The following is a 12580-nucleotide window of genomic DNA, read 5'->3' as shown; positions in this document are numbered from 1 at the left end:
AAAAGAAATCAGAAATAACATTTTGTTCCAAATTACTTGAACATGTTTCAGTTTTATAGCTCTGCATACAATAAACATCAACAAATCCAACAAACTATTTAAAACACGACTATAGTCACTATGAAATGTAAAGAAGAGATTCTTAGAGTAACATGTCCCATTAGGAGGAAATAAGACACATCAATTTCTAGTTTGGTTTCTGTTATGTCTGTAATCCTTTATTATTCCTTTACCCTTCTTTCATTTATACTCTTCCCATGATTCTTTTAGACATGGAAACATAAATAAGTGGGTGCTTAAATTAATTTTAAATCAGTGATTTAAATTAAAATAACCACTTTTTTGTAAAATAAATATGAGTATTTTTTTTCTTTCAAGTTTTGTAGATTTGGATTGAACTTGCAGCACCGTCACGAGGGAGGCTTTCACCTGTTTCGTTGTCTGTGTGTGATGAGAGAATAAACTGCAAACCACAAGAGAGGCTAATATTAGTTGCTCTTTTGTCACGGCTGGTTCCACTAACTTGCGTTTTGTGAGTGTTCTTCTGTGTTTAGTGCTTGTTCCCGTCCTGCGCTCTTATTTTGGTGGCACTTCCTGTTGTGTTGGTGTTTTTTCATAACTGCTTTACACATGCCTTCAAGCACGTTTCCCCTCACCTGTTTTCTGTTCGTGATTAAGGCTATTTAGTTGACTTTGGTTGTCTGGACATTGTTATCTGTTCACTGGTGACTACAGACAATCTTTTTCCATGTTACGCTTCTGCTATGTGGACGGAGTCTGCTCCACATTTCCTGTGAGTGTTTTGCTGGGTTTCAGCAGTTTGTTTTGTGTTTGTCATAAAATAACATAAAATAAAATAAAAATAAAATGTAAAACTTCTGGAAAAGCCCGGGCCCCATAGTGCTCGAGACACTTGTACTCCACTGTATATGGAGTTTACCTGTGCAATGAGAATCCCAATAACGATGGCCAGTTGGTGCAGCGTCCCCAGTGCTCCCCGCAAGCTGGTTGGTGCAATTTCACCCACGTACATGGGGGTCAAGCCCGATGCCAAACCTGCAATTTAGAGTCCATTAGAAGCACAAATGTGCAATTAAACGCAGCAAAACAAAACAGCAAAAAACATAAGAAAACCACAACATGCAGCAAAAAGTGTAATACAAGCAGACAAACAAATAACAGTAAAACATAATAAATGCAGCAAAAACATTTACAAATAAGCGCAAAAAATGCAATAAATACAGCCAAAACACACACAAAACAGCAAAAACATAAAAACATAACATGCAGCAAAATGTAATAAAAGCAGACGAACCAATAACCGCAAAACATAAAAGCAGCAAAAACTATTAGAAAAAAGCATACAAAAATGCAGAAAAACTTGCAGAAAAAAATGAAATGAAAGCAGAGAAACCAATAACAGCAAAGTAAAAGGAGCAAAAGCAAATAGAAATAAGCACAAAAAATGCAATAAATACAGCAAAAAACAACACACAAGACAGCAAAAACATAAAAACAACATGCAGCAAAACATTTAATAAAAGCAGACAAACCTATAACAGCAAAACATAATAAAAGTAGCAAAAAACAAACAAAACAGCAAAAAAACATACAAAAACATGCAGCAAAAGGGTAATAAAAGCAGACAAATCAATAACAGCAAAACATAATAAAAGCAGTAAAAGCAATTAGAAATAAGCACACAAAATGTAATAAATACAGTAAAAACACACAAAACATTAAAAAAACCTAAAAACAGAACATGCAGCAAAAAGTGTAATAATAGCAGACAAACCAATAACAACAAAAAATAAAAGCAGCAAAAACATTTAGCAATAAGCACAACAAATGCAATAAATACAGCAAAAACACACAAAACAGCAAAAACATAAGAAAAACACAACATGCAGCAAAAAGTGTATTAAAAACAGACAAACCAATAACAGCAAAACATAAAAGCAGCAAAAACTGAAAATACTAGCTTTGTTAGACAAGAGTAGTAAAAACAATACAAAGAGCAAAACTCCAAGAAAAACTGTAAAAAACACACAAAAAAAATGTCATGCAACACACAAAAATCTATAAGACACACAATAAAATAATCAGAAACAATAAAACAACAGCAAAACGATATAAGAACATCGGCAAAAACAGACAAGAAAAAGTGCAAAACACAAATAAATGGGTATTACCACAGTAGGAGCCAATGATGAAGCGCCCGAGGATCATCATTTCGAAGGAGCGGCACAGTTTAGACATTCCCATCAGGCTCCCACCGATGAATGCAAACAGGTTGTTGATGAGCATGGCCTTCCTCCTGGGGAAAGAATGCATCTACTACGTCACAAAGGACTGTTTTGTACTAAAAGAAACACGTCTAAAAAACTTGATATACATCTTAGAAAAGTCTGCCACAGTTCTGTGCCTCGTACTGTAAGTGTGAAAGGCATTGGCGTTGTTAGGCCTATTTTAGGGGGCTAAATAATTTGGTGTTAAAAAATTTTTTTTTAAAAATCTATTTTTTTATTTTTTTTATTTTTTTCAAATACATGCCGACATATTCATTATAAAGTGGCCCCAATATGAGTTTAAATAAATAATCATATAACCTGTCATTATTCACTCAGTTTCCCCTCACTACATAGCATAAGGTAGAGAGCCCCTTTAGTGCGTCGGTATCCAATCCATTCCACTTGTTCATATAGAAAATGCCCACATCACTCAAAATCCAGTCCGCATTTTCTCTGCGACCTTGCTTGCGGTCCTTGGACTTATTCATATAGAAAATGCCCACATCACTCAAAATCCAGTCCACATTTTCTCTGCGACCTTGCTTGCGGTCCTTGGACTTGTTCATATAGAAAATGCCCACATCACTCAAAATCCAGTCCGCATTTTCTCTGCGACCTTGCTTGTGGTCCTTCAGGTGTACGAAGCACATTAGCACACAGCACTGCAGAACAAGAACGTGAACGGTTGCAAAATGGACATAAGAAACTTTTTCAAGAAAGTAAGTATTCATCACTGCTTGTAGTAAAATGTATTAGCTCCACTTTACACCAGGTCTGTGTTTGACAAAAAGTTACATTCCCGCTCTAAAACAATGCTGCTACTTAGTTAGCTAGTTAGCCTGAAATGCATCATGAAGGTCCTGGTTATTTATAAAGTTAATGTGCACTCTTTTTTACCATTTGCTATCTTTGAGGTTACTTCCTTGGTTTGAATGTAACTTAGATATTGGGTTTCACTATGTAAAGCGCTTTGAGTCACTTGAGAAAAAGCGCTATATAAATGTAATTCACTTCACTTCACTTCACTTCCTTCTGGAGCATCAGCTGTGTTTCTCACTTTACATATGGAGGAGAACAGGAGCTCATTCACGTATGACTATCATCAGTAGATAATAATAATAATCACTACACAACCCCTATTGACCTGTAGGAGTCAGGGCGGAGGAGCACAGAAAGTGAGAGGAGAAAGGCCTCTACTGGAAAGGTGAGTAGGAGAATAATGATACATATAAATAAATATTAAAACAAATTTTTTTTAAACGGCTTATCGATAAGCCATTTGTTTTATTTATTTCTGGGTGGATCATGTTGACTATTGGTCCTATATATATATATATATATATATATATATATATATATATATATATATGTATATATATATATATATATATATATATATATATATATATATATATATATATATATATATAATTTTTTTAAATTAATAGATTGTATTTGTAATCTACTTTACATTTGATTCCAAATCTCAAAGTGCTACAGAATTACAACCATTGGCGTTGTTAGGCCTATTTTGCCGTTGTAATAAATAAATAAATAAAAAATGGCTTATCGATAAGCCATTTGTTTTATTTGATATATATATATATATGTTACATACATATATATATATATATATATATATGTCCTTACGTAACATCACCAGAATGATTGACTAATAGGAGGACCAATAGTCAACATGATCCACAACATCCTCTAGTATACCTTTAAGTCTTTCGTATATATATATATATATATATATATATATATATATATATATATATATATATATATATATATATATATATATATATATATATATATATATATATATGTGTATGTATATATATATATATATATATATATATATATATATATATATATATATATATATATATATATATATATATATATATATATATATATATATATATATATGTATGTATATGTATATGTGTATGTATATATATATATATACGTATGTATGTATGTATGTATGAAAGACTTAATATGTATATATATAGATAAGAAAAACCTAGACACCATCTTTGTAGTCATTTTTCTCCTGCGTGGACTTCCGTCTTCCTTTACAATGAGTGAAGCTGCACGAAACCTTGTATCTGCAATTGTAAATAATTTTGTTTTTAAGTTTTGTGTTTCTTGTAGAATCTATATAAAGTAATATACATTGGCCTATTGTTAAAATAATGAATAAAACATCATTAAATATATTTGTTTTATTGTATTGTTACATTAATAGCTGTTGTATTATTATAGGATGGCTTGTTAAACATTTCATAGGATTTTCAGAGGGAGGAAAAACCAAGACATTTAATATAAAATGTAAAATGAATAAATACATAAAAATAAAAATTAAAAAAATGGTTAAAATCCATCGAGCATTTCATTTCGTCCCGTGCATTTTTTTTTACCGTCCCCGGGACGACGGGACTACGTTAATCTCAAGCCCTGGAAGTTACATTTTATTGTTTGCATTATTTGTTTCAGCATTGCACTTTGAAGATGGTCCATCAGCTCTTTGACAGCTTTGGCTCTTTTTCAGATCAGCAGACGGACTCTAAGTCTTTCTTATTTACAGTATATATAAACCTTTCTCATTTCTATTCAGACTTCCATATATATTTATATTTAATTTCCTTAACGGCTTGCCATAATATATATATATATATATATATATATATATATAAATATATTATATATAAGCCAAATTATTCCGATCCAGATATTACTTTTATTCAAGTAATTAAGTAATATTTCCAGGGCTTGAATTTACAACCATTTTAGTCACATATGTGCCCAAAATGTAATCTGTGTAACTTCAAAATATTTGGGAACAAACAATTATTGTATTGTGAGCTAAAGTGGTGGCATTAGCCTCTATGTTGTGAATTAATAACATAGAGGCTAATGCCATGACTTTCATTGTGTTTCAGTGTATCTTGAAGGATCATGCAAGTAATTGTTTCTTGTTGATGCTGTAAACAAAATGTCACTGTGCAAACCCATGTTTGTTGTTGTACTGAACAAAGATTAAAAATAAACTGACTGAAATAATAATAATAACAATGAATAATTTCTAAGTCTTTGTTAGCCGTTTGTGAAGTTTTGTGCTCGTGCGCTACGTTCGCTCGTATCCTGTGCATCTCCTGGGGGCTATGCCCCCCCTGTCCTTAAAAGCTGGTGACGCCCCTGGTTCTTTATTTATTTTATTTTTTTGCTGCTGTCATTTTTGTTAGTTTTTCTTGGAAGTAACACACCCTTACCTTCCCAACCACTCCGAAACAAAACCGACACAGGAGGAGGACAACACGCCCCCGATGGAGAAGATGGCCACAGACAAAGACCACAAGGACGTAAGTGTCCCAGTTGGGATCGGCTGTCCATAGCGATGCAACCACGTTGTGTTGTAGTCCTTTTCAATAATCTGAACACAACACAAAGACACATGTCAAACAAATAGATGTCAACTGTAAAGGTTGCGTGTGTTTCATGTGCAAATATGTCAGCCTCTATTTTTGTTTTAGCATCAGCTGACGCTCACATGAGGGTCAAGGTGAGACGTCCCAGAAAAAGTCCCCTGACTTAAAAAAAAATGTGATTGGCATTCTATTAGACTATTTTTTGTAGTGGTAATTATATTTGTTAAAACTAAAAATATAACACTTCTGGATTTTTCAACATGTATTTACTCAATTAGATAATATTACATTATACATGTGGTTCATGAAGGAATTATACACCAATAAATATAATATCTAAAAAGATATCGATAATACGATATATAAATAACACCACAGGCTAGCATAACAGAAAATATTGTTTTTTCTATTTGTCACAGCTGCTAATTCTATTAAATCATGTTTTTTCTGCCATTGTCTTTTACTTACACACAACTTCAATTAGTAGTCTTGTTGTTACGATAGGACATACAAAACCCAAAACCAGTGAAGTTGGCGTGTTTTGTAATTCGTAAATAAAGACAGAAAACAATGATTTACAAATCCTTTTCAACTTATATTCAATTGAATAGACTGCAAAGACTAGATATTTAATGTTCGAACTGAGAAACTACTTTTTTTTTTTGCAAATAATCATTAACTTAGAATTTAATGGCAGCAACACATTGCAAAAAAATTGGCACAGGGGCATTTTTACCACTGTGTTACACGGCCTTTCCTTTTAACAACACTCAGTAAACGTTTGGGAACTGAGGAGACCAATTTTTGAAGCTTTTCAGTTGGAATTATTTCTCATTCTTGCTGATGTACAGTTTAAGTTGTTCAACAGTCCGGGGTCTCCGTTGTCGTATTTTACGCTTCATATTGCACCACACATTTTCAATGGGAGACAGGTCTGGATTACAGGCAAGCCAGTTAGTACCTGCACTTTTTTACTACGAAACCACGCTGTTGTAACACGTGCAGAATGTGGCAGAATGTGGCCTGGCTTTGTCTTGCTGAAATAAGCAGGGGCGTCCATGAAAAAGACGTTACTTGGATGGCAACATATGTTGCTCCAAAACCTGTATGTACCTTTCAGCATGAATGGGGTTTTCACAGATGTGTAAGTTACCCATACCATCACAGATGCTGGCTTTTGAACTTTGCACCTATAACAATCCGGATGGTTCCTTTCCTCTTTAGTCCGGAGAGGACACGACGTCCACAGTTTCCAAAAACAATTTGAAATGTGGACTCGTCAGACCACAGAACACTTTTCCACTTTGCATCAGTCCATATTAGATGATCTCGGGCCCAGCGAAGCCAGCGGCGTTTCTGGGTGTGGTTGATGAATGGCTTTGGCTTTGCATAGTAGAGTTTTAACCTGCACTTACAGATGTAGCGACAAACTGTAGTTACTGACAGTGGTTTTCTGAAGTGTTCGACAATTTGCCCACGCATTTGTTCACAACGTGGTGACTCTCACCCCATCCTTGTTTGTGAAAGACTGAGCATTTCACGGAAGCTGCTTTTATACTCAATCATGGCACCCACCTGTTCACAATTAGCCTGTTCACCTGTGGGATTTTCCAGAAAAGTGTTTGATGAACATTCCTCAACTTTCTCGGTCTTTTTTGCCACCTGTGCCAGCTTTTTTGAAACACGTTGCACGCATCAAATTCCAAATGAGCTAATATTTCCAAAAAATAATAATAGTTCGAATGTTAAGTATCTTGTATTTGCAGTCTATTCAATTGAATGTAGGTTGAAAAGGATTTGTAAATCATTGTATTCCGTTTTTATTTACGATTTACACAACGTGCCAACTTCACTGGTTTTGGGGTTTGTATTTGTCACAACTGCTCATTCTATTAAATCATGTTTTTTCTGCCATTGTCTTTTCCACACAGTTTGTAGTCTTGTTGTTACGAAAGAACATACATTCAATGACAACGTACGTTAGCTAACCAAATCGCTATCATTAGCTGACAGCACACAAAGCTAACGTGTGAACACGTGTTACGTACCGGCGTAGTTACGTCAGGGCGGAACATAAAACACATAGGAAAGTTGCCGCCCTCTTGGTGTCGGCGTAATGGTTGCAAACAGTCCATTTAATAACAAGAACTAAATGAAAAGGTACTAAAAAACCTTACTTTTATCCGTATGGCTGGAAGGAGTGTTGCGATGGCGTGAGAGACACGTTTATTGAGAGGAGGAAGTCTTAATAATGAGACCACTGCTTATTTATAGTTTGTAGTTTCATAGTATAACATTCTTTCAAATAGCCATGTGACTACATACGACTCTCTTCTTCTTTCTTTTTGGACACGTACAATTTTTTTGATAAATCATTGATGTTAATGCACACATGACTACGACGCGTCGTAACAAGGAACGCCGTAAAACAAGGACCACCTGTAAACATTAGTCCATCACAGACTGTACATTTTCCCTTTCTCGCTCCCTCTTCATCGCCCCCTGGCTGGCGTTCTGAATATGCCTTTGGAAATGTCTTTTGGGGAATATTTCACCGCTGTCATTAAAAGATTGAAGTTGACTCCAACAACGCCTCTTCTCTGCATCCCGTCCAAGCATGAATTGAACGTAACATGTTCTTACCAGAAAAATTTAAATTGCAATACAATTTTATTCCGTTTCTATATATATTAGTATACATTTTGTATATTTTATATACTAACCTATAAATCTGTTCATTATTATAATAAATAAATGTATCATCCTGAGAACCAGCTTATTATTGTGTGTCCTCTGTAGTAGACATTGTTTTATGTCGACTTTTTTTATTTATGAATCTTGACCGTCATGAGCTTAAGGACGATTGAGGTAAGCTAAATGTTAAAGGACCCGTTTGCAACTTCCTCAAAGTTACATTTTTTAGCGCAAAACGCTATACAAGTACACTTACAGTGTGTTACCATTTGGTTACACCAGGCCATGCTTTTATGTTGCGTTTTGTGTTAGTTCCTGTCCTGTGCTTTTATCTTGGTGGCTTTTCCGGTTTGGTTGGTGTTTTTTCCCTAGCTGCTTCACTTCTGTCCCGGAGCATTTCCCCTCACCTGTTTGCTGTTTGCAATTAAGACTATTAAAGTTGATTCTTTTTTTTCTACCTTCGTTGTTGGGACATTGTTACCGATTCTCTGGTGACCATAGACGATCCTTTTGATGCTAAACACAACTAAACTCGTACTTTGTGGGCGCCGTCTGCTCCACATTTCCTGTAAGTGTTTTGCATTTTGTTTTGTTTTTGTCATAGTCTGTCCGGTCAGAGCACTTCCCCGTTACTCTAGCTTTTTGTTCGTTTATTAATAAATACCTTGTGAACGTCTCTGCACGTGGTGGGTTCCCGGTAGACAGGTTGAATCAAGTCTTTTATTGACATAAACACACATGGCTTGCTTTCCAGCAATATATTTAGGACTTTCCAGTCCGGCGTGTCTCTGCTCTTCCCTCTTTCTGTACGTGTCTCTCTCTCTGGTTCCAACTCCAACAACGTGTCTCGGTCCGGCTGCTGCTAATAAAGGCTACAGGTTGGGGGACACCGCCATCCCACGACCTTAGGTGGGATGGTACAACTCATAGAACTCAACAACATCAAGTGAACCTTTTTACTCCTTTTTTAAATGTCTACATTTTTCACAATTACTAATTATCCATCCATCCATTTTCCTACCACTTGTTCCTTTCTGGGCCTCATGGCAGGGCCAACACAGATATTAATAAAAAACTCTGCTCGTCGACCCAAATAATTATGTTGGCATTCAGACTGTCGTTCATACGCAACAGCAGTCCCAAGTTCTATGGGACAGCAGTTCTAGTTTTAGTTATCGTCAAACCCCTATTTCCCCCTGACTGAAATAAGTCTTGTTGTAAATTCAGTTTTTTGGATGTTCCGCAACAACCTTGATAGAAGTAGTTTCAAGACTACTTCAGAGATGCGTTATTATTTTTACTTTATATTTTAGTTGACAAAATTGACTACAATGTTGAGTAATTTAGTCGACTAAAACTAAATCAATTTAGATGACTAAAATATGATTAAAACTAAAAGGTATTCTAGTCAAACCTAAAAACTGCTGTCAAAATCAACACTGTTGAGTCGGCGATAACTAAGACGAACATTTTAGTCTTTAAAATGAGCAAGAAACAATTTGCAGTCATGTGATGATAGAATATATATTAACTGATAGCTGATATTAGTAGATCAAACATCAGTAGCTGACAACACAGAGTATGTGTTGCATGGGCTTTATCAGTGAATTCTCAGAGTTCGTCGCTGATCAAGTGACACACGCCGACAATATAATTATAATGGGGGATTTTAATATCCATATGAATACCCCATCGGACCCTCCGTGCGTGGCGCTCCAGACTATAATTGATAGCTGTGGTCTTACACAAATAATAAATGAACCCACGCATCGCAATGTTAATACGATAGATCTAGTGCTTGTCAGGGGTGTCACCACCTCCAAAGTTATGATACTCCCGCATACTAAAGTAATGTCCGATCACTACTTTTATAAAACAAAAAATTATGACTCATTGTCAACAAGCTAATAATAATAATAACTGCTTTAGCAGCCGCAACATTAATGCTGCCACAACGATGACTCTTGCTGGCCTGCTGCCTTCGGTAATGGCACCATTCCCAAATTATGTGGGCTCTATTGATAACCTCACTAACAACTTTAACGACGCCCTGCGCGAAACCATTGATAGTATAGCACCGCTAAAGCTAAAATGCCCCTAAAAGGCGTACCCCATGGTTTACAGAAGAAACTAGAGTTCTTAAATTATCATGTAGAAAGCTGGAACGCAAGTGGCACGCGGCTAAACTTGAGGTTTTCCATCAAGCATGGAGTGATAGTTTAATAATTTATAAACGCATGCTTACCTTAGCTAAAGCTAAATACTACTCAAATCTCATCCGCCTCAACAAAAACGATCCTAAATAATTGTTCAGTCAGCATCACTAACCCAACAAGGGATTCCTCCCAGTAGCTGCACCCACTCGGCAGATGACTTTATGAATTTCTTTAATAAGAAAATTTAACTCATTAGAAAGGAGATTAAAGACAACGCATCCCAGATACAACTGGGTTCTATTAGCACTCTCTTTTTGATGAAATAACATTGGAGGAATTGCTACGGTGTGTAAATGGAATAAAACAAACAACATGTTTACTTGACCCACTTCCTGGGAAACTTATCAAGGAGCTTTTTGTAATATTAGGTCCATCAGTGCTAAATATTATAAACTTATCACTTTCTTCTGGCACTGTTCCCCTAGCATTCAAAAAAGCGGTTATTCATCCTCTGCTCAAAAGACCTAACCTCGATCCTGACCTCATGGTAAACTACCGGCCGGTGTCCCACCTTCCGTTTATTTCGAAAATCCTCAAAAAAATTGTTGCACAGCAGCTAAATTAACACTTAGCGTCTAACAATCTCTGTGAACCCTTTCAATCCGGTTTCAGGGCAACTCACTCTATGGAGACAGCCTTCGCAAAAATGACTAATGATCTATTGCTAACGATGGATGCTGATGCGTCATCTATGTTGCTGCTTCTTGATCTTAGCGCTGCTTTCGATACGTCGATCTTAATATTTTATTAGAGCGTATCAAAACACTTATTGGTATGTCAGACTTAGCCTTGTCTTGGTTTAACTCCTATCTTACTGACAGGATGCAGTGCGTCTCCCATAACAATGTGACCTCGGACTATGTTAAGGTAATGTGTGGAGTTCCCCAGGGTTCGGTTCTTGGCCCTGCACTCTTCAGCATCTACTTGCTGCCGCTAGGTGACATCATACGTAAATACGGTGTTAGCTTTCACTGTTATGCTGATGACACCCAACTCTACATGCCCCTAAAGCTGACCAACACGCTGGATTGTAGTCAGCTGGAGGCGTGCCTTAATTAAATTAAACAATGGATGTTCGCTAACTTTTTGCAACACAACGCTAAGAAAACGGAAATGCTGACTATCGGTCCTGCTAGACACCGATTGATTGATTGATTGATTGATTGGTTGAGACTTTTATTAGTAGGTTGCACAGTGAAGTACATATTCCGTACAATTGACCACTAAATGGTAACACCCGAATAAGTTTTTCAACTTATTTTAAAACTTACAACTAGTTTTAGAACCACTAGACCGACACCTATTTAATAATACCACCTTAACATTTGACAACCAAACCATTACACAAGGCAACTCGGTAAAGAATCTGGGTATTATCTTCGACCCAACTCTCTCGTTTGAGTCACACATCAAGAGTGTTACTAAAACGACCTTCATCACCGTAGTATCGCTAAAATTTGTTCAATTTTGTCCACTAGCAATGCTGAGATCATTATTCATGTGTTCGTTACGTCTCGTCTCGATTACTGTAACATATTATTTTCGGGTCTCCCCATGTCTAGCATTAAAAGATTACAGTTGGTACAAAATGCGGCTACTTGGCTTTTGACAAGAACAAAAAAGTTTGATCATATTACGCCTATACTGGCTCACCTGCACTGGCTTCCTGTGCACTTAAGATGTGACTTTAAGGTTTTACTACTTATGTAAAAAATACTACACGGTCTAGCTCCATCCTATCTTGCTGATTGTATTGTACCATTTGTCCCGGCAAGAAATCTGCGTTCAAAGAACTCCGGCTTATTAGTGATTCCCAGAGCCCAAAAAAAGTCTGCGGGCTATGGAGCGTTTTCTATTCGGGCTCCAGTACTTTGGAATGCCCTCCCGGTAACAGTTAGAGATGCTACCTAAGTAGAAGCATTTAAGTCACATCTTAAAACTC

At 36.2% G+C, this 12580-nt stretch overlaps 1 protein-coding gene across 3 annotated transcripts in view; it reads right to left on the bottom strand.

The window, feature by feature from the left end:
• Window positions 1–12580, bottom strand: part of LOC133662293 (solute carrier family 2, facilitated glucose transporter member 4-like) — a 39018-nt gene that overhangs the window by 15702 nt on the left and 10736 nt on the right. For 2 of the 3 annotated variants that reach the window (XM_062066178.1, XM_062066176.1), the window contains exons 3-5: window positions 5573–5733; window positions 2193–2317; window positions 941–1056 (exon numbers count right to left, since the gene is read on the bottom strand). In XM_062066178.1, coding sequence (XP_061922162.1) covers window positions 941–1056; window positions 2193–2317; window positions 5573–5733 — 402 coding nt within the window. The remainder of the gene's footprint in view (window positions 1–940; window positions 1057–2192; window positions 2318–5572; window positions 5734–12580) is intronic. The other variant, XM_062066177.1, reaches the window with a different exon arrangement.

This window comes from Entelurus aequoreus, linkage group LG12, assembly GCF_033978785.1.
Source record: "Entelurus aequoreus isolate RoL-2023_Sb linkage group LG12, RoL_Eaeq_v1.1, whole genome shotgun sequence".
In the NCBI taxonomy this organism is placed as follows: domain Eukaryota; kingdom Metazoa; phylum Chordata; class Actinopteri; order Syngnathiformes; family Syngnathidae; genus Entelurus; species Entelurus aequoreus.
This window is presented reverse-complemented; position numbering and strand designations above follow the sequence as displayed.